Below are 27,363 nucleotides of genomic sequence, written 5' to 3'. Positions count from 1 at the left end.
ATAGTTTATAAAAGCAGAGAATATATTTTATGATCTAGATAGTCTGTACCTGAAAAGTTTTTTTTCTCCTCTTTCTAAGTACTGTGTGAATTGAGTTTTCACAGAGAAGAGAGGTGACAGACTTCAAAGACGAAGGCTGTTGCATCAGAATTACTCCTGTAAGAAGGGGAAGGAAATCAATTAGATTAATTTTTGGTATAGCTAGTATCAAGGACTAAGTATAAGAGCTTGCTGCTATTAAGTAGAGAAGGATTTAAAATTCTTAAGCTGAATACTTCACATTATTTAGTTGATCAGAGAATTCACTTTTAAGTTGCATGTACAGGAGTAGGTATGGAGGCCTTGTCAAGGAAACATTTGTGAGACTCCCTGGCAGTTGCACATCAGAGCCTTTCCTCCTTGAATCCCCACACACTCACATGCAGCCAGACCATGTTCCCTTCCCTTTCACCTGTAGGGTTCCCTTAGCAGAGCCCACGACATCCCGTTCCACAAGGCAGTTCATTCCTGGTGCAGGAACAACTCTAAATAGTCGCTCTGAGGAGCACCCCTGGGCTTTTATACCCTCACACTCCTCACCCTATCCCCCATGCCAGTCTCTACTTCATTTTTCCTCCTGCCTCCCCTCTCCATGTCCATCCACCTCACCAGTCACTAGTTTTCATCTCCTTATCCTAAAGGGTGGCCCCCACCCAGAGCCCAATGTGTGTTTCTTTCTGCAGCTTGCAGGCTGAGCTGCCTGGAAGTATTTCTCACCAGCCTTGTCCTGCCCTGGTCCTTTGTCTCCTCCTACCTCTCAGTTTCTGTGTGCCAATAGGTTTCCCACTAGACTTAGAGAAATCATTTGCACAGTTTAAACATTAATCAAGGAGGGTACATGGAGGAATGTTCTGCTGTAAGATACTGGTAGTTGGTGTAAATACTGCTATTGAAAAAAGAAAAGAGGCCTGTGATTTATTATAAACAAAAGTGTATTTTTTTTCCAATGAAAGCTTCAACTTGATGCAACAGTAATAAAAATGAAGATTCTGTACAACAAACTGCACTATTAAACATATTCTCCCGTTGTTAAAATACCCAATGATGTTGGGTATTTTAAGTAATCTCTGCCCAAATAGCAGTCACTGTCAGCTTTTTTCACCAAGAACATGACCATTTTACACTTTTAGTGCATTGCTCGTTACAAATACTTATTAGTTCATAGCTGGAGCACATTAGCAAGTTCAAGACAATAGCATGGGCATAGTATTTCTTAAAGGCTGGTGTTCACAAAACAATGTTAACCCAAGCTGCATATTATTACATCTGGTATGGAGAAACTACTTTATTGTGGTCCTGTAGTTCAGTTTCATCATTCTAGAAATGCATTTGAAACAGGATACCTAGAGCAATTAACCTTTCAAATACGTAAATAAAGCTTGTTCTTCTTACCTCTGGTGAAAATGAATTAAGGGGCCAGGATTCAGAAGTACACAGATGACTGCCATTAAAATCATGAAGATTGAACAACTTTGTACCTAAAGCATTTATAAATTAAACATTCAACAGGCAAGTACTGAGCATGTATTAAGGTGTTTTATGGACATCCAATTCTGCATAATTATGAACACAGATGTAAATCTGAAGAATAGGGTGGAGATTAAAGGTAGCAGAGTGGTCATGCTTTGTGGAGTGCCAGGATCAGATTATGTTTATTTACTCATGGCTGGAGTTTTAACAATGACTCAGAGATGCTACTAGAAAAAAAGAACACACACTGCAACTCACTTAGTAACAGCTAGGAATGAGCTGGAAAATACCTCATAGGCTCCCATTTGAGCAATATTGCACAATCCTGAGCAATCCAGCTTCTGTCTTAAAATTCAGGTCTAGCTTGCTTACACACTTCCTGCAGTAGTTACCATTGAAGTACAGCTGAATGTGGAGGGACAGTAAAGAGCCAAGACTATCCACAACTATTAACTTCTTTCTCATGTCATACAGCAGATTCCTACACTATGCAAACTTCCCTTTTTAACTGATAGGACACTTCTGCTATTCAGTATTTTTAAAAATTAACTTCAGTTTTCATACTATAGCTTAGTCCACAAACTCCTTGCTTTTCAGTATTTGCTACAGCTAAATTTGGGTTAAAGGTTTCCAGTGAAGTTCTTGAAATGGATGCTGGTATTGCTGCTAAACCATATAGATGACTTTAAGAAATAATTCTCTAGAATTCTTGGCTCCCAAAGGGCTCACCATACAATGACAATTAAAAAATGTTGAACTACTTAAACATTCAAGACGTAAGCATGAGGTAACAATGTGTAAACAGAATCTGATTTGTCTCATATTACAACCTATACATTCTAGAATAAAATTTAATTTTCCACAGTTAAAAAATTCTTTAATGTGCAAATTCTGCCATGCCAAGGTATTAGTAAACTTCAATCTCACAGTTCAGTTTATTCATAACAGCAGCTTGGACTTGGACACATTATTTGCAGTAGTGGCAATTCTTCATAAAACTACTTAGGAGAAAAATCCTCTGCAGGTACTTCACAAATGAGCAATGTTTTTCACAGAAATGGAAGATGTTCCCTCAGCTGATGTGGTGGCACAGTGAATACTTTCATCCTGTTCAAGATCTGACAAAGCGCACAGAACAGTCAAGCATGCAGAGTTGTTGTTTCCATAACAGCACTGAACACCAGAAGTACTTCTGGCCTCTGCTCGATCATTCAGTGGCATGTTCATTCTTCGAGAAGCCCTGTCATAAGTTACTGACTGAAGGGCAAGACTGAAAGAACCATTCATAAAATCTGAGTAAAGAAATATCTTTTTAAAAAGGTGCAGATTGTTTTTATCAAATGTCTTGGGCCACCTCTAGTGGCCCAAGGCATCAGTATTCTCTTCTGCTGCTGGAGAAGCTAAGAATCATTTGTATGAGAAATTTTCTTCCACAGTAAAGTTTTTAAGTTATTGAGTATTAAAGAATGCTCCATTTCCATCTGATTTGCTGTGACTTTCAGGGCAATGCACAAGTACAGTTGTTTCTCTAGTTCTTCATGGATATCAGAAGGAGCACCACGAAGCAGATAGTCTTTAAGGAGCTGACAAGCTTTTGCCAAGTTTGGCTGAATTACTTCAGTGGTACATCTCATTTTACTTTGGTCACATAGTGTTCTACAGTCTGTACCATAAATGCAGTCCAAATCTGAGTCACACTGACGATCTTTAATTATTTCCTTCAAATTAATTTCTGGCACAATTTTTCTCATGTCCATCATTTTCAAATCGTATTTATCATTATATCCCAAGTTTTTGGCACTTGTATCACACATCAGAAAGTTTCCATAAGGTCCATGGAAAATATCTTCCACAAATTCTAAAAGCCCTATAGCTATTTTTGCCTTTCTTGGCCATGATGGAGTGAACCACTGGTCCATGCTTCTTCTGAAGCCAGAGGGAATGAGAAGTTCTATAATCCATGGAAGGCTGATTCCATAGAGAGAGGTATATTCAACTCTTTCGGTCACATAGAGATCCCCACAAAAACCCATCAGCTTGGGAGTATGTTCTTTATCCTGCAAGATCACCATTAATAGAAACTCTTCTAGCTGCAGGAGTGCCCATGCAGATTTTGCCTCTGGCAAAGAGACTCTCCCATCTTTGTTTCCATCGGCGAAAGACAGGATGAGATTAACCAGTTCTGAAAGATTTCCTTGTTCACCCAATTTTGCCTAAAAGCAACAAACGAAAAAGATGAAGTATGATTTCATTAACTGCCCGCAATCCATCTGTCATTCTGCCTCCTGTTACTCTCCTTCTATGAACAATGGGAGTAACAGGGTATGTTCTAGTTTTCATTGGTTATTGATGTAACAGGACCTGCCATCAGGTGCGTGCAGAGCTTCCTTTTTGTTCTGTTCTCACAGGCACTGAGCATTGTAATCCTCTGGAAGTACTACCTTTCTTTGCACTTCAAAATGCAAACATTAAAATTCAAACATTGTTCTTGATCAGATCAGTCCTTAGAAAAATTTTATCAAGTAGCTTATTCAATGTTCTCTACAAAAAAGTGTGCAGAATTCAAATGTTTAGATCAGGTTTAGTTTTCAGTTGATCAGACCTTACAAATGTAGTGAAATCATGTTATCAACTACGTTTTGGCCAATTATTAAAGGTACCAAGACAAAACTGGGTCCAAATCCCATAACTATACTGAAATGCTTAATTTTGTTATTTGAAGTAACCACATCCATTGTAGGACTACAGAGAAAGAAGTCATTGCTGGAATCAGAACTGTTCCATTTTTAGCTGAATGCTCACACAAAGGCAGATCAACTTTTTCCAAATTTTCCTAAAAACTACCCTAATACACCTGCTGCTCACCACTGTTAGAGACAACGCTGCTGTAATGCATCACTACTGACATCAGCCTTACATCATATTTTCTATACAAATACTAGCAAAATCTATAGACCAGATGAATGCCAGCCTCCATCATTTAAAGAGTAAGGAAAAAACCCTGATAATTAGTTACTTCAAATTTCAAGATAAGCACCTCTGGGAAAAACTATTTCTGTGCTGATTATTTTTCTAACATACTCTTGAACAAGGCTCATACAATAGGGTATTCTCTCCAGCTTCAAGAAAACAAGCCTTTCTGTCAAAATAGAATAAATAAGAATATACTTACTTTAAAAAGACCATATACCATTTCTTTGAATTTCTCAACAGTAGTTCCTCTTGTTGGTTTATCAAATAGGACTATTTCCTTCCTTGGTTCTGGGTCAGTACCAAAATCAAGTTGAGCAGCTTCTTCCATCTGGCATTTTATAACACTTTGCAGATTTCCCCAGATTCCTAAATACATCTATGCAGAAAAAGAGGGGAAAAGGTATAAAACACTGTAGAATGTAGTCCATCTGAAGACCACCTGTCCTCCAACCACTGCTTCAAGAGTCAAACAGTGACACTGATCAGAAACTGAATCTTGTGTGCAAACGATGAATAAGGCAATTTGAACAATGGCAACTTCAAATACAACCCACTGCTGCAGGTACTTTGGAGACACTACACTGTCAAAATACAAACTTCCCAAAATACAAAATGCTTCCCAAACAACAGATTGGCATTACTGCCACCTTTGCATAGCTCGTTACAAGGCTGCTGCTTCTATCTGTGATGCAGGATAGCAGAGAAGCAGTATGCTTTGTACAAGTATGCACATTCTATCAAACTGTGGAAGGATTCAATATATATTATATATGTTTCCAAAATACATATATTATAAAATAAAGAGATACCCCTCTACATATAGGAATAATGTATATTATTGTATATAGGTGCATATTATATGTATTAATTTGTATTATACTGTATCTTCTCTGTATAGGTGTGTGTATATATATATATATATGGGTGTGTATATATATACACACATGCTCTGCATGTCACAGCAAGTGAAGTTTGAAATAATCAGTATTAAACAGATTCAACTTGCTGACAGTAAAGTCTACCTGGCGTTCCAGACAATGACATTTCAGTGGGAAATAATAAAACTAGGTTGGATGAGTAAACCCTTACCTGGTTGTTGGGCTTTGTTGACAAACATTTTCCAAAATACAGTGTTTCTTTAGCACAAAGGCTACTACACGCTGACCCGTCAATAACACCTGTCTTGTATTTATCACACTGAAACAAACAGGGAGAAAAATATTTAATGAATTGCCTAAGAAAGGAGGCAAAAACTGTATCTCTTTCAACACCCAAGTTTTGAAAGAAAAATCTAAGAAAAAAATGTAAATTACCCTATGTCAAAATAATGTTAAGAGACACAACTGGTTTTATCTGTAACTGAAATTATAATCTTACTTCATCATGATGGAATATGAGAATTTGATTAAATTACATGTGGCACTGACTGAATTAGTCAAACTTCAAAAAGCTATGCTAAATATACTTACTATAATTTTCCTACAGTCATGTCCTCTGCACAGTTCTGTGTAGGTGGAGTACTGAACATACATAATCCAGCTGCCAATAAACACTACTAACCAAGAGATGAAGAGATACTTTATCCGCACATAGGACAGACGTACCTAGAGCACACAAAGAGAAAATACTGTTTGTAATTCACTGGGCAGCAGTAAACATGATTTACCATTTCATCTTTAAGGAACTTGACTTCCACAGTGATAAAATAAGCAGACTGCATTATATGGAACATTTGCTTCCTTCAGTGAGCAAAACTGATAGGGGAGGTCAGTTTGACTTATGTAAGTGGAAGGAAAATTAAATAAGAGATATAAATAATAGAACAAAAGGTGTCAGACCCTCACAGGGCAAGCCAGACTGCAGGAACCAATTTGATCAAAAATCATAAACTGCCAGAGCTCAATTAAGTGCATTTTTCTCTAAGACTAGTTACCTATGTCCCACTCATGGTAAATCAAATCCAACGGACCAGGAATTTGGTTAAAAAATAATCTGTGTTAATGTGTAAACACACAAGATAGATATACAATTAGCAGGGTGGATTTCAGGGTCAGGCTTCATGTGCTGAAGTCTCTCTCCTTCCTTGAAATGACACCATTTAATTATGCAAATAAAATTCTTCTGTACTAGCCTCACCTTCAGTGGTCTTTCCCACAACAGTGTGCATGACTTCTCTGTTGTTTCTGTGGCCTCACATAGACAGTTTTCACAGGGGCAGAAGGAAAATCTATTTATAAATTAAGAACTGAGGGAGAGCTAAGTGTCTTGCAAAGTAGGAGGGATGTTTTGATCCTTTCCTTCTTTTTTCCTCCTCCTCAGAGAGTCTGGTGTGCTAACAGGTTGATTTTCATACTCACATCAGGATTAGAAACTAATTAGAAGGTCAGGATCAGCTTTAGCAGCAGGATGTAAGGAAAGTGCATGACAGCAGCTATATTTGGTCAGCATTTGGTCATTTCTATCAGTATCCTAATCTTCAGCAATACCTATAAAAAGATACTCTTGAAGATTGAGATCATATATAATATATACCAAATGTGCTCCCAGTTTCCTCTAGAAGAACTTGCTAAGCCAGCTATGATATCCTGCATTTAGTAAATCTCAAATAATTTATCTTTCATTTAAAATATTTCAATTTACCCAGACTCCCTTAAAAATCTACATAAGCTTTTAGCATCTACAACAAACTTTAGCAATTAATTTACAGGTCTACTATCCACTACCAAGATCAGGCACTGGACTTTATTTTACTGAAGTCTGATTCATATTAACGTTGTTTGATACCCCCTAGTTCATGTATTGGAAGAGTGAACAATTTCTGTCCACTCTGTCCCCGTCTGACATGATTTTGTAGGCCTCCATAACACACCTCCCTGTGATGTCATCTCTTTTCCAGACTGACAGGTCCTAACTTGACTGTTCATCATAGAGAAATTATCCCATATGTTTGGAAAAGGTTCCAAGAAAAGTAGTAATGATGAGCAATTTTGCCATCACACATATACACAGAACTGTAGCAATGTAAATAAGCAATTTTTTTAATTAGAAAGACTGCAATAACTTATTAGAATTTATTAAAATATGACAAACAGCCAGCATGCATTACACCCTTTCTATTGGAAACAAAAAATCCAGAAAAAGTCAGTTTCAAAAGACCCAAAGATGATTTCAATCCATAGAGCTGTGGTCCTGCCACATGCCTCAGCTGTGCATCCCTATTCCTTCACACCTTCACAGACACTCACTTGACAATCTTAAAACTACCCGGTTAAAAAAAGAGAGAGTTACAATTAACTTTTTATTCCAGTGATTTCTTTTAGAGACAGGTTTTATAATTTGGGGGGTTTTAAAGCTGTTTCTAATAACCCTGTTATGTAGCAGAACATGAAGCACAGGAAACTACTAGTAAAATCTGGGGAAGATCAACAGAAATGAAACTGACAATTTTAGGGAAAGCTGTTTCTTGTGTAAAAACTGCTTGGGAACCAAAGCTTCTGGGACAACAAATCCTCCTCATTCCTCAGTGTTTCTTGCTGAATCCTTCCATGAACCTTTATAATACACTTTAAACCAAAGTGCTACTTCATGAAATTTTGTATTATTGTATGCATTTAGTACAACTTCAGAGACCAGCAGTGGCCTGCAGGCCTCAGGACCACTGCAGAATATTGACCATACTCACAGTACAGATACTGTATATATTGTCCTCCTCCTTAGGAAGAAAGAGAATGTACTTGAGACCGAAAATCCTCCCCAAATGCCATCTGACTACATCATGTATTTGGCAGGAAGTTCCAGAGAAGCTAGATTTATTTTGAGCTCAGCACTGTGCCAATGGAGTCATGCAGCTTTTGACTTGCAAAAGCCACTCTGCCAGTTCAGAGCATGGACAAACAGCATCCCTCTGCTTACAGACAACCAAGGTTCCACTCTCTGGTTCAAAGGGAATTACTTTTCTAGTAAGGACTTCCTCATCATGCTCAGGAAAACGCCTGATCATTATTTGATTTCTTCCCATACATTCCCCTACCAAATTTTCATTTTCTCCCCAGAATTGGTCTGTGAGTGTAGACACACTTAGTTTACTTCATCTGGCACGTGCACACACTGTCCTAATGCAGGAACATGGATTTACTGAGCCTGATTTGGTCACACGAGTGCTGATGCACCCACAACACAGAGGACTTACACCTACCATGCAGATCACTGGAACACATTTCTGAGCAAGACGTCCCAGACAGTGCTTAGGGAGCAACACATATAGATGGGCTCCATTTGAAACTGTGACAAACTGCCAGGAAACTTGTAATAAGAACATTTTTAGGGCAACAGAATGACTGAGAGTTCCAAAATTATCCAAAAAAGAAAGAAAGTATTCAAAACAAGGAAACAGTTTCTTTTTTCATCTCTACCCTTCCATCAAGACTTAAATGTGAGCCAGGGGATGCAAGAATGAAGGAAAGCACTTGTAATGCTTGATATTACAGATTCAGCTTCTTCCATCACTCGTATATTCTGCTAAGTCATGTGCACTGAATAATAATCAGACATTCATCCCCTGAAATAGAACTGGAAAACCTCTTCTTGCAAAACTCAAGCCTGGATGCACTCCAAAGCATATGGAGAGTAGTGAATCAACATGCAACATAACTTGACAGATTTTTGGTGAGTCTACTTTTTATTTAAAACACTTTTATGGTTAAAGAGTATTAAAGTGTTTCTTTGTTTAATAGTAGAGATAGCTTAATTCTGGAAAGTATTCCACATAACCATAGCGTAGTAACCTTCTCCAAATCAGAGTTGCTCTCTCCACTCATCTTACATGCTCACAATAGAAAAGGACAGACAAAAAAAAGTAGGCCAATCATGCTAGAAATTCTGTTTTGTTCTCTGTTCAGGTTGATTTGTCTATCACAGGATGCACTTCAGGTAGGCTGACATGATGTCTAAGAGCATTAGCCCACACTGTTTTGGATGCCAGGAACAGGAGACATTCATATCTCTAAGAGCAGACAGTGCATGCTTATGATTATGCCAGTGTCTTGAATTATTTTGCATCCTGAATAACCAAACTGAGTAAACAGAGCTGAGGTATCTTTTGAAATAAAATAATGACCAAGATGGAAAATGGGACATCTCTCCTTAAAACGTTAAGCAAAACAGAAGGGATTAAAATCTTAGAGCAAAGAGATTGTACAGGAAATTTCTGCTGTGTGGGGCTTTAGACTTGCTTATTCTTTGGCCCATCGAAGACAGTCTCTCGTACATTACTGCAGTCCATGAGGCACCTCTAAAGAGTCTGTAAACTTGGTCCAGGATCTATAAAGGCCAAACTTCCACACGTGCAAGTGCTCTTTACATGACTGTTGTCACAAGCAATCCTGCTGGTTAGTCCTCAGCCTCACAATGCAATTGCTAACTACAGCTATCAGAAAGAACTTCAGGACCATGTCTCTTAAATTTGGGACACTAACCTCTCCTTGTAAAACAAAATCCCAGTGTTAATCACCCAACTGCAAAATCCTATAAATACAATTAAATTATTTTGTGGTGTTTAAAAGTTTGTCAGGTTTTAGGGTATTTTTGTTGTTTTGTTTACTATTATTAAATGATCTGCAGTCTAAGCAACGGCAAAGTTTTGTACTTCAGAGTTACTATTCTACAGAGTGACAGAACTTTAACATTGACTCAGAGAGTCCCTAACACTAAGTTTTGGGCTGAGCTAAGATATCTAAGAGTGTGCCCTGCTCCTTTTACATGAGCTGACACATGGAAGAACGTCTTTTTTAGGCTCAAAAATCAACTGTTTACCTATGGATCTTGCATTCTGCACAAAAGCTAAAGCGTGTGTAAATCAAGAGAACATTTGCCATAGAATATCTGTTGCAACCCAGCTCATAACATCCTGCTCCTATTGGGGCAGAAAAGCTAGAACAGGTGTTAAGTTTTGTCTCACAGAACCTGATGTTCTGGTGATTCATTTCACAGCATAGTTTTCAAGAAGTCTGGAATGCCAGCAAAAGCTGGAATTCACTCCGTGACAACCTTCCACTGTACAAACATCTTCCCTGGTGTGCTACTTGAAATGCTGCATAGAAACACTACACAAGTCTTTCCACCTTGCTCATAGTCCTCAGTGAGTTAAGTCTACCATTTACTTAGAGACCATTGGCTTCTTTGGAGACAAATCTCAATAAAGCACTCAGCAATTAGTGTAGTTAAATCATGACTACATTTGTCATGTACCAACAGTAACATGCAGTGACAAGAAACGCCAATATATTGATAGTTGCTGCCATTCTATGGATGCATCAGATATTAACATACATTCACTGACAGAGAAAAACATGTTTATGTTTACAAAGCCACTATTAAATCTCCTAAAACAAGTCCGCAGAATATGCAAAATCGGCTCTCAGTATAAGAAAGCACACACAGAATTTTTTTTTTTAATCTGCAATAGAAACAAACATTTAATTTCTTTGGCTTTTCTAATAAATAATTTTGCAGTCTTCCTGTTTCTTAGCAGATTTTAAAATAACATTTTGCTTGGAAGGCCTTAAATTAAATTTTGAGAAGAAGAGCAGAGAAGAATGTTATCAGATATCACCATATAATGATAAGAGACTACCAAGGCAAAGGAGGCAAACAATTTGGAGACTTCTAATTTGAAAGGTAGCGTATAGATTATGAATTCATTTCTATTTGTACTGAAGGCTTTATCCCATAGGAATCCAAATATTATACAATTGTCTACTTCGGTAAATAGATCTAGAGTACTCTTCTTTGGTTTAAAACCCAAGTGATACTGACCCAGATTTGCAGGTACATACCATGAAACAAATACTAAAGAGGGTAAAATTATATCTGTATGCTTCTCACTAAACATTACATCCCACTCTAGGTACTTCTGAAAAAAGAACAAAATTTCTTCTCATTTGGAAAAGTTCCAGATGAGGGGAAATTCAAACATTCAGGATTTTAAAATGCACCAATATGAGGTTTAAAATTTTTAATCAAATGATCACTAAGCATAGCAACAGATGACAAACACATAAGCAGCATATATAAGAAAAGTAAACATTATTTATATCTTCCAACACAACAGATGCTCACCTTATTTAAAATCTAGTTAAAATACAATCCAACTGATAAAAAGGAAATCCCGTGGATAAACCATTAAGCTACCACAACGTCGTAACTAACTGACATTTCACAGCAGAACTTCCTACTACACAATAGCCACAGCACTTCCAACCAAAACAGCCTTACTCTGCTAACTGAAGTAATGCAAACATGTACCTGCATATAGAAATACAACAGTGTGTCTACGAACATACAAGGCAATGCATGGAGCAGCAGAAGAAAAGTGCCCGACATTAATTTTTTTTAGAAGACACGAAAAAGGAATATGAACTGCTCATCCAAGCTGTGGTCCGCGCGCTGACAGGATGGATGGCTGCAGCACCAGCAGTAGGTGTAAAGGAGGGACGTGGGGCACACCTGGGGGGTTCCCGGGCCGCGGCAGTGCCCCGCTGGCAGCGCCGTGAGCCCGGGGAGCCGCGGGCCGCCTGCCGCGTAACAGGTCCTGCGCCGGCCGCTCGGGGCGGGCGCTCCGCGGAGCGCGCTGCGCCCGAGGCGGCGGGAGAGGCCCGATCCGACCGGCGGCGGGCGGCGAGAGGCACCGCGGCCCCGAGGCCGCCGACACCTGCTCCGTGCCCCGACACCCACCAGCCGTGCCCGGCGCCGCCGCCTCCCGCCGGCCGAGCGGCACCGCGGCGCAGCCGAGCCCCGGCCGCCGCCAGGCGCAGGCGGGAGGGGAACGGCGGCCGCGCCGGGCCGGGGGAAGCGGCGAGAGCCCTGCGGGGGGCGCCCGCTCCGGAGGGAACTTTGCGGGGAGGGACGGGCGCCGGCACCGGCCCTTCGCCGGCCTACCTGCGCGGAGTGGGGCTTCCTCAGCCAGGCCCCCGGGAAGAGCCGCTTCGCCATGGCAATCACACATCCCCGCAGCGGGCGGCGGTCGGAGGCGGAGCGGTGAGGAGCGCTCCCCCGCCTGCCGCTGCAGCCGCGCCGCCGGCTCCGCTCGGCTCGGCGGGGAAGAGCTGCCTCGGGCACCGAGAGACGGCGGCTGTCAGCGGGAAGGGCGGGCGGCTGCCGCCTCAGCCACCACTCACGCCGCTGCTCGAAGGGGCGAACGCAGCGGCTGTGAGGGAGCGAGGCGGGGCTGAGGGGGCGAGGCGAGCCCCGCCCGCCACGAGCCTCTGGGGCTGTCCCAGTCCCTTTTCCCGCTCCAGGCCCGCGCGGAGCCCGTGGAACCGACAGCCACCCCCGAGTTCCCCTCGTGTCTGCCAGAAAGTGCTCGGGGCGCTGTCTGGGGACGATTATGGAGAAGTAAGTTAATAAATAACGCGTGTCGTTGATTGCGAACAGGCTCCTGTCATTTACCGGCTAGGGTATTAAAAACAGCTGCAGGCTCATTGCAGTCTTAAAAAAAACCCCAACAACCGAAACCCCCCCCACAAGACCCCAAAAATGAGTAGTTCCTCCAAAATAAGGAAGAAGCATTTGCCTGGACCCGTATGAACACATGAGCAAATTCTTTACTGTGAGGTTGGCGAGAACAACCTGAACAGGTTGTCCAGAGAAGCTGTGGATGCTCTAGTTCAAGGCCAGGTTGGACAAGGCTTTGAGCAACCTGGTCTAGTGGGAGTTGTCCCTACCCGTGGCAAGAGGGTTGGAACAAGATGATCTTTAAGGCCCCCTCTAACCCTAGCCATTCTATGATTCCACATTAATGCCATAAATGGGGGAAAGTTACCAATTTCTTCTTCACCAGAGGATCTCTCAGCCCTTCATGTGCTGTGGGAAGCCTCAGTCCAACTGCAATTTGTGAGAACACTGTTCAGTTCAAGTAAAATCACCCTTTCTTATGCAAATTTTGATTTTTGTCCAGCCTTCTTGTGTTTATGACTTGATTGTGACTTCTTTTAATGCAGTGTGTTAGCAGAGTCAAAGCCAGAAGCTGGGACCCTCCAGTCCTGATGCTTTTTGACTATGAAACTTTAGGCACAAAGATTATGCCACGGTGTTGGGATAAAAACGAGATGAACATAGCATGTTACAGCTTTGGGTGTTCGGTGCACTTACCAAAGAAGGCTGCTTTGATGAGAAGATGGGTCACAAAATACTACTGTAAGGATAGGCTTCCACTTTCTGGCAGGGCTTACTCTTAGGATGTGTATGTGGAAACCAAATGTTAGGAGCTCACAAAGGATTAAAACTGCAGAATTTAGAGATCTGTGCTTTAAGATTCAAGAACAGTCTGTGACTGTTTTTTGAATAATATAATCACTGCCAGAGTCACCCTGAAGTATAAATCTGAAAATTAATTAGTAAGATTTGGCACTCCTGTAAAAGCAATCCTGGCTTTAATAACAGCCAGTGACTCTCACAGGGTTTTCTTCTCTTCCTATTCAGCAGGCCCAGATGGCTGCACTTTCTGCATCACCTCCTTCTACAGCTCAGTGGTTTGCACAAGTTTAGCTGGGTTATGGGCATGCAACAGAACAGCAACACAAGAGGAGGCCACAAAGCAAACATTTTGCTGAATAATCTCAAGCCCTTACTTCATCCAGTGCTCTATGCCAACCCTTGGAATGACAGGCTGGGAGTAATTGTGAAATGTTGGTGTCCCATATGGCTGGCAAGGATCTAAATGTTTCATTCCTGTTACATCTAGATCCAAACAGTTCCTGGCATGTGTTCTTTAGGGGATATATTTTCACTTAGTACATGAGATCTTCATCATCAGCAGGTGCTTTATTCCAGCACTGAAATGTTTAGTTCTTCTTCCAGTACTCTTTGTGCCCAGGCTATGCTACATGCTAAAAAATAAGGCTGTTTCAGCCTTTTTCAGTTACCTGTTAAATCCCTGGTTAAGCCTCAATAGAGGTAACTCCTGTGAAAAGCTAGACCACATAAGCCAGAACAGTAACAGAAATCATGTAACATGCACCGTCTTTGTATTCACAGGCTGTGGATACCGCTGTAGACCCAAAGGAATATTCTAAAAACTGGGGGGCAGATGCAGAAAAACCCCACAGGTAGAACATAAGTCATATTGATGTATTATTGACTGTACAGCCTTTCCATTCACACGTTTCCATTCTGCAGTTCACACATTATCTGTTTTTGTAGGCCCATGCCAAAACTTTGGTATATCTTAATGTCCAAGCAGTAGAAGTTATGCTAATTTATTGCTACCTATTAATTCTTAAGTTTCCTATCCAGCTATAAAAATACTAAATGTTGTTATTCTAGGGATGCAGGGTTTTTGTATACGATAGAAATCAACTGCTAGTTGTACAGTGCAGTGTTTGTCACTCACAGTGTCAAAAGGTAAATGTGGTTTTATAACACCTTCTTACATTCACCTGCAGTTCCATCACAGTTTGGAGCTTATTACACATTAAGCATAACTCAGAAAAACCAAAAAATGGTTGCAAAGACTGAAGCATCCAGGAATTCTGGACATATAAGAAATGAAAATATGAGACAAATGAAAATACTGAAAAACTATGGAGAATAATCTGAATTCTTCAAGACAGTGTAATGTGCACCTTTAAAACATAATTTTATCTAATTTCTTTTGAAGGCAAGTCTCTGTTACTTGAGCAAGAAATACAGATTTTAACATTAAATGAAAGCTAAACATTAACTTACTGCAGCGGTGTTGGACTTGCTTCTTTCAGTTATTTGAAGCAGCTGCACCCACATACTGATTTAACTCAAATGCCATCATTTGGCTCTTGACTGAGATTAGATACAACTACTATTATTAAACATTCAGAGATACTGATTAATTTGACATACAAGTCTTTGCTTTGAGAGACACAATGTTTTCTATTCTGGTATATTTTTTAAAATTCAAAATGTACTAAAAAATGTTACAGTACATAGGTCTTAATAACATAACTTATCCAGAGTAAACAGGTCTTCAAAAATCCAGAATATAAAGCTTTACATGTTCCAATCCTGTATACATTAGAGGACTAAGAAAACTCCAGAAATACAGTGCTCAGAAGAAAAGATTCAAAGGTGGTCACTTGTAAGCAAATGCTAAACAACAGTTCACATTTATGTTCGTGTTGTTTCAAAGTCTACAAAGACAACACAGTTCAGATTCAATCAACCAATAAAATTAGGTTTCCTTTCTACACTTTTGTGCTTTCAAGTCTACTTCCTCTATTAATTGCTGGAGTTACGAGGTTCAAGAATTTTACTCAAGATTAATTGAGGTTATATGTTAAAATGCATGATCAGAGTACACTTGCTAGCATTAATTTATTTCTGGTTTGGAAAGCCTTTTATCATTTTCAGATAACTTATTTTTGTGTAATGATTTTTAAAATGCACCCAGCTTTCAACATGGTTATTTTACTTAATTATCCAGGCTGTTTCCTTCTTTGAATTAGAGGCAAAATAGAGTTATAATCCACTCTGAACTTCTGTTCACACTACTTGAAGTAAAAGACTTCTTTGTTCTGTTCTTTTATGCTTGTGGTAGTCATCTGTTAAAAAACACAAACCTTTATATAATAGAAATGTTAGTCTTAATTCTTATTACAGACTTTTCCATAAACAGTCTTGTTGGCATTTTCTACATGCTGTACTCCCATTTCCCAAAATTTCTTCCCCTGAATTAACACTTCCACCTTCCTGCTTCCTGCATAAGGTAGCTCAGTGAGATAGGAAATACCCATGTTCTAGCCCACACTCTTTAAAAAATCCTCTTAGGTTCTAAGTAGTGGATTCCAGTACTGAAGCTAGTATATACTGATACAAGAAGGTCGAGATGAGAAGGAGATTTCAATCAGAAGCAGAATTCAATTCAGAAAGAAGATGTTAATTTTTAACTCCTGAGGAAGTATAGTATTGGAACAGGTCACCTAGAACATTTTTCAACACGTGGTGCATTTCATTGAGAGCTCTGACTGAAGCGCAAAGGAGGCAACAGCTGCAATGGTTTAATGCATTGCTACCCCCAGCTGTCCTGCCATCCCCTCTGTCTGAGGACATTTCCACAACAGAACTCTTCCAGTTCACAGTCGAGCACATTTGCTTTAATTGCCTGAGAAGTCAGTTCACACTAAAATGCCTGACTGTGAACCTCAGCTAGTGAGTTCACTCTGCCCTGCCTTCTGCCAGCTATGGCATAGAGCAGAAAAATGGGCAGACGAGCAACTACAGATAGCAGAGCTGCTGTGTGAAGCCCTTTCCTCACTCATCCTCCACTACTTACACCTACTCCCATGCTGTTCTCTCACTTCTGCCATGCAGCTCTTTGTGTAGCTGAATGGTGAACTGTCTGCTGAACTCAAAATTAACACAAAAAAGCCACATCAGTTCTCCATTTTGATTCTGCATGCCACTGCAGACTGCCATATTCAGAAATGCAGGAATAGCTTGACATTTGGAAGAAGTGGCAGAAACAGGAACTACTTAAAATGGAATATGACGAAAAGCACTTCAAGTCTGCCCTAAAACTGATGTCTCCTTATAATATATACTCCAACCCACTGATTTGTTGGGCAGAATGAATGAAATGTTGTGTTATGTAGGAATTTGAACTGAACTAATAATTGTGTCAGGCCTTAAAGTAAATCTGCTTCAGTTCACAGGCTTTAATGAAGCTCGCAATCTGGTCTCATAAGCAAGAATTAGTACAGTGTAGTGGCATGCCTTATCAAAGTCTTCATGACATAGATAAAAATTAATCAAAACATAACACTTTGTCTTACTTTTTTTGTCCACATTCAAAACCTCTATACATGAAATACAGAAATCTTGTACTGAATTGTTAGAGGATTCTGGCAGCACCCTCAAAAAAGCAGTAATGATTAGAAGAAATCTCTAGGAAATAAATATTTCCTTTCAGGAAACCTCTAATTGTAAGGGTCATCAATTTTTTAGGTCCACATTTTTTAAAATGTATTTTTAGTATTAGCTTATTGAAGTTGGTAATTTTGAGGTAATTTGTAATACATGAACTTTCCTAAAAAGCTTATCCTTATGAAGAAATAATCTATATTACTAAAATTCCAAGCTCTTAATAAATATGTGTACAGTTAATCTACTTAAGCATTTATCATTGAGTTTTTTTCTAGGTAAAACGGTTTTCACTCCCCTTTAAATAAACAAAACAACAAACAGACAGTCGAGCACATTCCTGGCACAGAGCAGATGCCTTTATCAATCCCTAGAGTAGGCAATGTATTGATTGTATATTAATTAATTCCTGTAGCCTACTTTATGGAAAGTCCTGTGGGATTGTTGATCAAAAATGCCAGTAGGCATTAGGTATTAACTGAATTATTTTAAATTTGTCAACATCTAAATTTCTACAGTATGTAGCAGGAATTCCCACTGTAAATATAATTGCTAGAATAAAGTAAAACTATTTTATTCTTAGACTGATTTTTTTTAGAAGGAAAAGCACTGTTTTAAGCAAAGTAGGGAACTGCTTTCACACACAAATTTTCTTACATTATTAAGAATACCCAGACAGTATAAATTCAGTAGTCTAAAACATATTCTTTGGGTTCTTTTCTGTGTAATAGTACATATTTCTGAACAACAGACTTTTTTATCCATCTATACAACATAATAAAAGAATGACAACACAATACATACCAGGTTACAGCATTTCTAAAGGTGTTTTTTTTTTCCCCTAAATGAATGACAAAAGACAATTTGGAGCAGTAACAGTTTAAAACGCTATAAAATAAAAAAAAAATTTAAAAGCTTATGCTAATATAATATGCAGTATTATTTTTAGCTATATGCTTCATTTAACTTCGAGGTAAGTATCACTACAGTCATAGACTGACTATGCCATACTAACATGCTAAAAGAATATCTTGTCAAATTAGGCTTATGCCCACTTCTGACAAGGCTCTACAAGTCTGGTGTTGCAGTTCTCATTGACCAGTTCTGCTACATGCTTTTACAGCAACACTGAAGTTGCAACAGAAGGAGTTATTTTTGTCTTGCCCCCTCCCTGCTCATTTTATTTCTGTATCACAGACACACCATGCCAGCCCCCACCCATCAATATTATTCAATTGTTTTTAATTAGAGGTTATTCTTAATCCGGATTATTTCTGTTATGAAATTTGCAGCACAGCTGAACAAAGATTTTGCCTGTACTAAGGGTGTGTGGAGAGCACCCAAGAAGCAGGTTGTGGTCAGAACTGATTAAATCAGCCCAGCAGCTAAGGAAAATGCATCATGGAACTGCAACTGAAGTAACTTTGTTATTTGACAATATGGTATCTGTAAGAACACAGGACTTAAAGATGTATTTTAAGATTGCTCTGTATGAATCTACATCAGAAATCATGTCATCTGATTCCTTGTCTTTTGTTTAAAAGAAATCAAAGCTGCATTTTATATACAATCAAGTGCATTAAAAATTGCTATAATGTCTAAACATACAAAGGATAAACTATTGCAGTTAATTAAATCTTTTATTATCTCAGAGGAAACACAGCGAACATGTATCTTTTGTGCTAAATTGAATATATTCAGTGTCATTATGGGGAACAGTGCAACTGTTGTGCATGCCCTGAATGCTCATTGTACGTAGGTTCAGAGCCCTCTTTCCAAACACAGCGTTCCAATGACACCACCATCACTCTCAGGCAGATGCTGTAGCAGATAAAGCATCTTCTTTTGATCAAGCAGGCAATCAGACCCTTTCTAGATCTTTTATATGACAGTGTAGCTGACCAAAAGGAAACAATTCATAAATCCACATTTCCAACCCAAAACACCAATTTTGGTTTGGGATTTGGCAGTATATTAGAAAAAAAAAAGTAGCGTGTGAGGTAAACGGAACAGTTCTCTGAAGACACAGAGAGTCTTTGTTAGACTTTTACACCTCTAAGAAGTTAAGTCGTAGCTGGTCAATGCAGTCATTGTAGTTTACACAAATCGTGTGATTCCTATGAAAATATTTCAAATTACTACAGATACTTATTTTCGGTTTTGTCTAGATACATATTAAATACTTTGTTATAGTTTAGGCTGACCTTGATGAGATTTGCAGTTTTCAATCAACTTACTTCTTGAATTCCTCTTTATACACAAACAAACAAACAGACTTTCTGTGTATTGACATCCCAGCTTCTACCTGTTTTATCCCAGCTTCTTGTTCTCATCGTGCTACTGTCCACATAAAAAACCCTTCTGCAGAGTATTGTTTGAACCTGGACTCATTTACATAACAAGGATATAGGTTTATGTCTAGTTTTACTTCCAGTCAAACTCCAAACACAAATATCGTTTCCCATCAGGAATCAATGGTTACAATTAGTTTTAATTTAAAGCCAGAACAGAGTGGTAACTATACCACTTTTCCACCTCTTTTTTTCCCCCCATCCCTCTTTCCAGCCATCATCTGAGATTCAAAGTACATTCTAAACAGAAGGAAAGGACATATTCAATAAATTGCTGTGTCTGTTAAAGAAAATGTTTTTAAATAAGACCTGGATTTACAGGTCTAGCAAGTAAGGGTGCCCTTTTCACCACAGGCCATCCGTTGGTAATTAAATCACACCAGTAATCTGATACAGCATTAGATCTTTAGTAGCATGATAGCACTGTCACAAGGCATTTTACTTCCTAGAACCTGCAGTAAATTAAAAAGTCCTTGGAGGCCATCACTACTTGACCTCTTGGTCCGCTGAATTCCAGGCAAGGAAAAAAAAACCACAGTTCTACTTTTAGCAATCTCCTTCACATTAGTGCAGTGTCTTATCAATGCTTGCCTGCATTTACTCCTATCCTTGGCATGTACAGCCCTAGAATTGATCCCACCTGAGAAATTTGAGACAGCTGGTAAAGTTCCTGGGAGAGGCAAGCCGACAACAGTCTGTTGTAATTGAAAGAGAATTAATCTATAGCAAACTGACTTCTGATTTAGATAATCCTCACACATGCTTATTAGGCTTTCCCTTTTGTGCACTGTCTTCTTTCATTAATCTCAGGTTTTTAGGGTGTTTTCATATTGACAAGCCCTTTGAATACGGTCTTTCTTATCCTGAAATTGTCTTCCCATTTGCTCTTGGCAGGTCTGGGTATTCTATTTGCATTCCACATGGGCAGGTGGCTGGACTTTGATTAGGTGTACTGGGGCACAGCAGAGCCATCAGTACCCCTGTATGTCCATCGGTACTGCCCAGTGAGGAAAGCACGTGGTCCTTGACCCCAGTCAGGCTGAGGCCATCGCATGACACCTCTCAGTAGTAGTGAATTCACAGGGCCAGTGTGCCTACTTGGCAGTCCTTGTCAAACTTCTGCTTTCTTGACTCAAGAAGCAGCTCATTTGTCCCATAATCAGAAACACTTCAATTGTTCACTTCATAAGCAGTCCATGACCATGGAACATGCATTTGGACACCTGAAAGAGATGGCAGTCCATGAGATCAAACTGAAGGTGAGCTTATGTTTCCCTTTTGGCTTCTTGTAGGTGTTTCATTCTGTAACTTAAACACAGGAGGAAAAAAGCCTTTTCTCGCTGCATTTCCATTTTGATATGAATATTTGTATCACCTCTTCTGCTACCTCAGTTCTGTACTTCCTCTTCAATATGTACATGCTCTCAGCTCCTCTACCCATGAAGTTACTGCAAGCTGACCTGTCTGCAAACAAACCTATTTTTACACATACATGTGTATGTTTTATATACATCTATGCATTAATGTTTTTCAGCAGGAGCAGTTCACTGAGCTGCCACCTCTGCTTGGCTGCTGGCACAGGGGACAGCCAGCATGTCCCTGAGCAGAAGTGAGTGCAACCTTAGATGGTAGCAGCTGTCAGACAAGAGAAGAGAGGGATTTAAAGCCCCTTGCTGGTGTTCTGCTCCCCACCCCCTTCTTCAGCCCAGGCCTCCCCTGCCTTTGTGAGGAGTAGGCTCAGGAGACTGACAGCAGAAAATATTTTAACCACTGTTGTGGGCTTAGTTTATACTACTGAGGGTATGGAGCAGGTCAGAGGAGCACCCACGTGGGCTCAGTGGGAGCCATGGCAGCATACTGGGAGGGAAGCAACAGGACTGCCAGCCCTTGATGTGTTGCTTTGTAAAATTCACATTTCCACTTCGCTGCAAAAGCTGGCAGAGGAGACAACTGGATACTTAACAAATGTTTATAGACTCATCACAAAGAACATAGCACGAGAAAAAGAAAAGGAAAAACCTGTTGGTTGCAGCGGCCCCAGATTTTAGGGATAGAGTCAGGACTGTAGAGATATGGATGTGCCTCAGTGCTGGTGTGAAACAAGCCAAAATAGAAAATGAGTGACTGATAAAATAAGAACTGATTTTGATCCTGTTTCTTTATACTTTGTTTTTAGCTGAATGCAGATAAGCAATGCTGTGTTAGAACAAAATCTGGGCTTTCAGACTGAGAGAACATGACATCACTGTGGAGTGATCAAAATATGCATGTGACAACAGCTATTACATTTGGATTAGCTAAAACAATGATATTTAGATTGTACCTTTTAAGTAAACATACCAAAGTTAACAAGTGTAACAGTATCATTATTTCATAGGCGGTGCAAGAATGAAGCATGCAACTGATGACTTGGCTGGTGTGTCAGCCTGGGACCACTCAGGGTTCTTTCTGTGCAGCCCCCTTGGGCTGACAGCAGAAAGGACGACTGCCTTATCTTCAGCCCCCACAGCTGAATTTTCTGGGCTGCAAACATCTCTTCAACCCTGGCTAAGTGTTAGCAGGGTCCTGTCATGCTGCACTGTTCAAAAGTATTTTGTCTCCACCTTCATAAATAGAGACATGCCATGAGGTAGAAAAAAAAAATTAGAAAAGAAAATAAGAGAAGTGAGGGATTTTCCATCTGAGTGGGACTTAGCAGACCTGCTGAAAGCTTCTTCGAAGGCCCATACTGCATTCCAGTGGTGGAAGAGCAGAAGGAATTCTGTACTAATTCTCCCTCCAGCCAAACTTATGTCCAGAACATATTTTTCATCGCAGATGAAATGGCAATATTCTGCCATGTCACTGTGTCCTGAGGGGCTGTTAAACATTTTTTAACTTCAGTTTACAGTTAAGAGGTAAGTCTGGTCTGTACTGCTACAAAATCTAACCACAAAAGAGCTTGCAATTCTGCTCTAGCAGACATTTTTACAGTCCACAAAGGAGCACAGATGCTGACAGACAAAACCTTACCGTAAAACAGTATGATGCTCCAGTCCCCAAGAAGTTATGATATAGCCCATCACGATGTAAAATATTTGAGACTGCAATTACTTTTGCAAATCTGCAGAGCAGAGCACTTATACTGAAGTGAATGAATAAAATGCTTGCTTAGGCTTTCACTCTGAAATGCTGACTCTGCATTTTAACCTTAGTCACCAGCTAGAGCTTCAGTAACTATTCAGAGAGTAGGGGAAGGAATGCATTGCACTGGTGCATGACCAAATTCTCAGGGAGTTTGAGAACCGGAATCTCTTTCTGATCCAAGCAATTAACCAAAATTTCAAGCCTTGGCAGCTGTTTGTTTTCTGAAAGGAGGCAATTATATGACCACAGCAGCAGAATGACAGTGCAGGCAGAGAGTAAACCTCTCTTAAATTCCACCTCTGAATAATGAGCTCGGATTTTTATGAACTGGTCTCACACGAAAAAGGAAAAAAAGATCCACACTTGCATACCCTCACAAAATTCCCACTAGGTGGAATAGTAATAAGTTGCAGTTCTCTCACAGCTATTTCGTGGAGTAAAATACTGCTACATTTGCTCATAAGTCTTCAATACAGATAAAAGAGTACTAGCAGTAAGAACACAGTAACTCATACATAAGCACCCTCAGCCAGGCTAAACCTAGTCAAACACTTATTTTTTTCTCCTTCAGACTCACTCACTGTCTTCAGGTACAAAAAAGTGTTAGTATAACTAAGATAGATGTGAGACATAATCTCTTACAATAAAAGCCTTTCCTGCTCTTAACTAGCATCCTGTAGAAACACTGTGGCTCAAACTCTTACTATTTCCATCCTTGAGTATCTCAGTCTACAACAAGTTGTTTTATTTCTGCACTGTTACACATATATGACAACCGAGGGATTGCTTCTTGTTCAGCCACTTCCAGCAAACAGAGAGAATTCTGCCGTGGCAGGGTATGAACTACAAAATAGGAATAACTAAGGGCTTAGAGCAGAACGATGTGAACATTTAATAGCTTTTAACTGCCTTGAATTATGAACTGTAAAGCACTTGAAGAACTATCTATCCACCTACCAAAGATCACTCAGTCATACAAAATCTTGGCTTATGTTTTATAACAAATTTCAGTAAGGTTACACATCTGGAATAAAATTTTAAGTGAATGAAACATTAAGGGCTTTTTAAGCATCAGCTTGTTTAACATTTTTTCAAGCATCTGAAGCATCTGCTATTAGATGCAGCGCTATCAGGCAGAATTGGTTATTTTGATTTTTTTTTTTTAAGTCTCTTTGGTGCTTTCAGTAATAGTGACAGGGAAAGATTTAAAGAACAACTAGAACATTGCTAAATGTTAATTTTTAGAAGGTAAAAAACCCTCTAGTGATTTTCAAGCCTAAATATAGCTTAGTTAAAGGCTAATACAGATTGTGATACAAACATTGCTGTTTAATATATGTATTGCAGAAGGGCTTTAGAGATTTAATAATAAAAAATAGGACTGCAATACTCATATTATTCTATCTTCAAAAGTTAGCAGAGTTTTAAATATTAAGGAGTTAAAAATAAAAAAATAATTGCTTAGGATTAGTGGGGCAAACGTGTTTTCCTATACATTGAATTTAACAGAAGAAACCAGTATTTGACTGGCTAAATTGGGTCAACAGTGACAGTGAACACATTTAAGAGGGTATTTATAGTTTAAGATTTATCTGGCAAGACATTCACAAGAAGATGATGGAGTACAGGACAGTTTTTTTCAGGATTTCCTGATCCTTGAGAAGGTAAAAAAGGTAGAAATGGCAAAGGGATTGTACTAGAAAAGTGAAGACCAACATCAAGGTACTTTACCACCAGTAATATTAGTTTACTTTCCTCTCTATTGTTGTTATGTGAGGATGAAAAATTTTTAATATTCTTATCTATCTAGAGTAATATTTAAAGATGTCTGTTTTAAAATGTTTTCTGTGCTATTTTTATATCTTTAGCATAAAGAGAGAATACTACAATTGTTAGCTAGTTGTAACATAACTAATACAAAATTCTTTATATCTTATCACTTCCCTATTTTTTAAATTTTGAAATTGAATATTCTTTTCTGAGTTGAGCCCTAATAAATGCAGCATAAGTGCGTTGTCTTACTAATTATAATGTTTCTGTAAAAATGGATGTACCATATTCATCTTGCTTTAAGATAGGAAGATTCCAGATGAGCTTCCTTGCTGTTTCTGTGCTTAAACAATGCAGAGAAAATGTCCTGGGATCTAATTTTCCCTCCTTGCTGAATTGTGGTCATGACAACCATCTGTACAAGGATAAGCTTTACAGTGTTGTCTTGTTCAAGGGTATCATTTTGATGTTATGTTGTGTGATACAATAAGGTAATGGGAAATAATACTGTGCAGCAGTTGGTGCTCTCATCTACATACACTGCTGACTTAGACTTCTGGTTTTTGTGTGTTTTGGTTTGCTTGTTTCATATTTATGTGGATATTGGGGCACTGAAACGATAAGAAACAACACTAACTTGCAAAAAATACATTAACATTTGAGAGAAGGGCTACGGGAAATGCCTTTGTTCTGACTCTTCAAATTTATCCATCTCTACTGGCTACCAGGGAATTTACATGTTGAATATGAAATTTAGTCTTTGTCTGCTGTACCAGCAAGGCAAGATACAATTTTTAAAATCCAACACTTTGCTTTTATATGTCTTTATGGCAAGAGATTGCCTAACAGTATATGGACAAATATAAACAGAGGTAAAGACAGTGCTAGGTTGTTATTATTTAGCTTCTTTCTGAAACACAGCTATTTATAAAATGATGTGGAATAAAGCTGAACATATCTATTATTAAGCAGAATATGATAGAAAATAAAAGACTATTATTTTTCTCCAAAACTTCTACACAAGGAAGCCCTTACTGACATTGCAGGTAAAGTAATTTAATTTGTCTTTGGTCATTCTGTGCCTCAAAGTACAGACATAATATATCTGGAAGTAAAAACACACCAGGAGAGATTACTTAAGCTATACTTTCAAATACTTTTGAGATATTAGCAGAAGACAAAAAAGAAAGTCAAGAAAATTCCTTCTAAAGGCATGACATACAGTCTTGCCTAATATTAACAGAAGAAATAAGTGGTTGTTTTTGCTACTAGCACTGAATAGAAAATAGACAGATTCTAACTTGCTCCAAATCAGATTAAACATGCACATCTCATAGTATAGTCATGGGAATGCTAGAAAGAGTTGTTTAAACATTCTAAATTGCTAAACCCAGCAATTTTTACTATTGCTGTTGGTTTTTTTGCCCCACATATGTCAGTCAGTAACAAAGATCCTCCTTTTGCAAATATAGGTTTGCTAATTTGAGCATTTTAAATTAAAAACCATTTGTAAAGGAGTGTTTGCACAATACCAGTAAGATTTCCAACCCTGTAATTATCTGATCAGGCTGTGCAGAGGAATAATGAATGTTACTCTTTCTGTGCAAATTTCTTGTCCTGGAATACAAGTTACTGAAATTGTCACCTGTGTCTATGTACCCCTCAGCCATTTGATTTACCTGATCTAGCAGATGGATCGGATGGGTAGGAGTTACACAGCTTCTGCTCTGGAAAGGGGCTTCCTCTCAGACTGAAATTCAGTGACTTGCTAAAGTGATCAAAAAGGATGTTATAGTATGAGTTACTAAATTAAGTTGGCGGGGGATGAGGTGTCTATGTGGGAGGTACAGAGCTTGGAATCTTTCTAGCTACCAGTAATAGCTGAGTTTAAATGAAACAGAGTTAATATTTTTTTTTCTTTTTTGGTGTTTGGCTATGAGCTCATGTTGTTCTTCTTGGATATTACAGGAGAATTACATAGAATCTAGCTTGTGGTAAAATACTCACAGTCTGCTGTTTTTAGTAATAAGGCTAATGGTAACAAGCTTTGAGGGTACATTCTGGCCTAACTAATGCAATCCATGTAATAGCAAACAAATCAATTTATCAAATCCTAATTATTCTTATATACTGTAGGGATTCCTAGTTTGTTTTTGTGCTGCCCTCACATAATGCTATTCCAGCAGCAACTCCTAGCTTTGTGACAAGTGGTGCTTTGTGGGTAGGATGGGGCCATGCAGCTCTGCAATTCTTCAATGAAGTTCTGCAAAATCCTGCTGGGAACAATATTTTAAGGACAAGGAGTGCAGAGATGGCACGTGTCTCACTTGTCAGAAGATTTTGTGTTGAGTTTGTGGGAGTTTTGGAGCTGGTGGTGAAACAAACAATTTACGTTACAGGTGAGTGACTCTACTTTGACAAATTTTGATTAAATTAATTTTAAAGATAGAGCAGGACAACAGGCTGGTAAGACCTTCCAAGTATGACAGTAAAAGAGGAAGTTGTGATGTAGCCAATTATTGATGTTTATTCTGTTGCTGACTAGAAAGTTTGCTTTTTAACTTAGCTGAACACCGGTTCTTACATGACCATTGTGATTTAAATACAAGAATTTGTATGTGGATATACTTCAGACCGAGTCTAATTTTTTTTTCTCCTGCTGGTGACCCTTTGCCTTTAGCACCAGCAGTACCTGACTGGTACATGAAAATCTGTGAAGAGCAACCAGGGCTCTTTGTGTTGTCTA

At 39.0% G+C, this 27,363-nt stretch overlaps 1 protein-coding gene across 1 annotated transcript; it reads right to left on the bottom strand.

Annotated features, from left to right (window-relative positions):
- Window positions 1-103: 103 nt before the first annotated feature.
- Window positions 104-12,661, bottom strand: DIPK1A (divergent protein kinase domain 1A). Its single transcript, XM_082287109.1, has 5 exons — window positions 12,418-12,661; window positions 5,952-6,086; window positions 5,572-5,679; window positions 4,682-4,858; window positions 104-3,722 (listed from the first exon to the last, which is right to left on the bottom strand). Exons 1-5 carry the CDS (start codon window positions 12,469-12,471, stop codon window positions 2,910-2,912), a joined length of 1,287 nt encoding a protein of 428 aa, XP_082143235.1. The 5' UTR covers window positions 12,472-12,661; the 3' UTR covers window positions 104-2,909.
- Window positions 12,662-27,363: the final 14,702 nt, after the last annotated feature.

Source organism: Coloeus monedula (assembly GCF_965178545.1).
Source record: "Coloeus monedula genome assembly, chromosome: 9".
NCBI classification, from domain to species: Eukaryota; Metazoa; Chordata; class Aves; order Passeriformes; family Corvidae; genus Coloeus; species Coloeus monedula.
The sequence above is the reverse complement of the archived record's forward strand: the minus strand, read 5'-3'. Positions and strand labels throughout refer to the sequence as shown.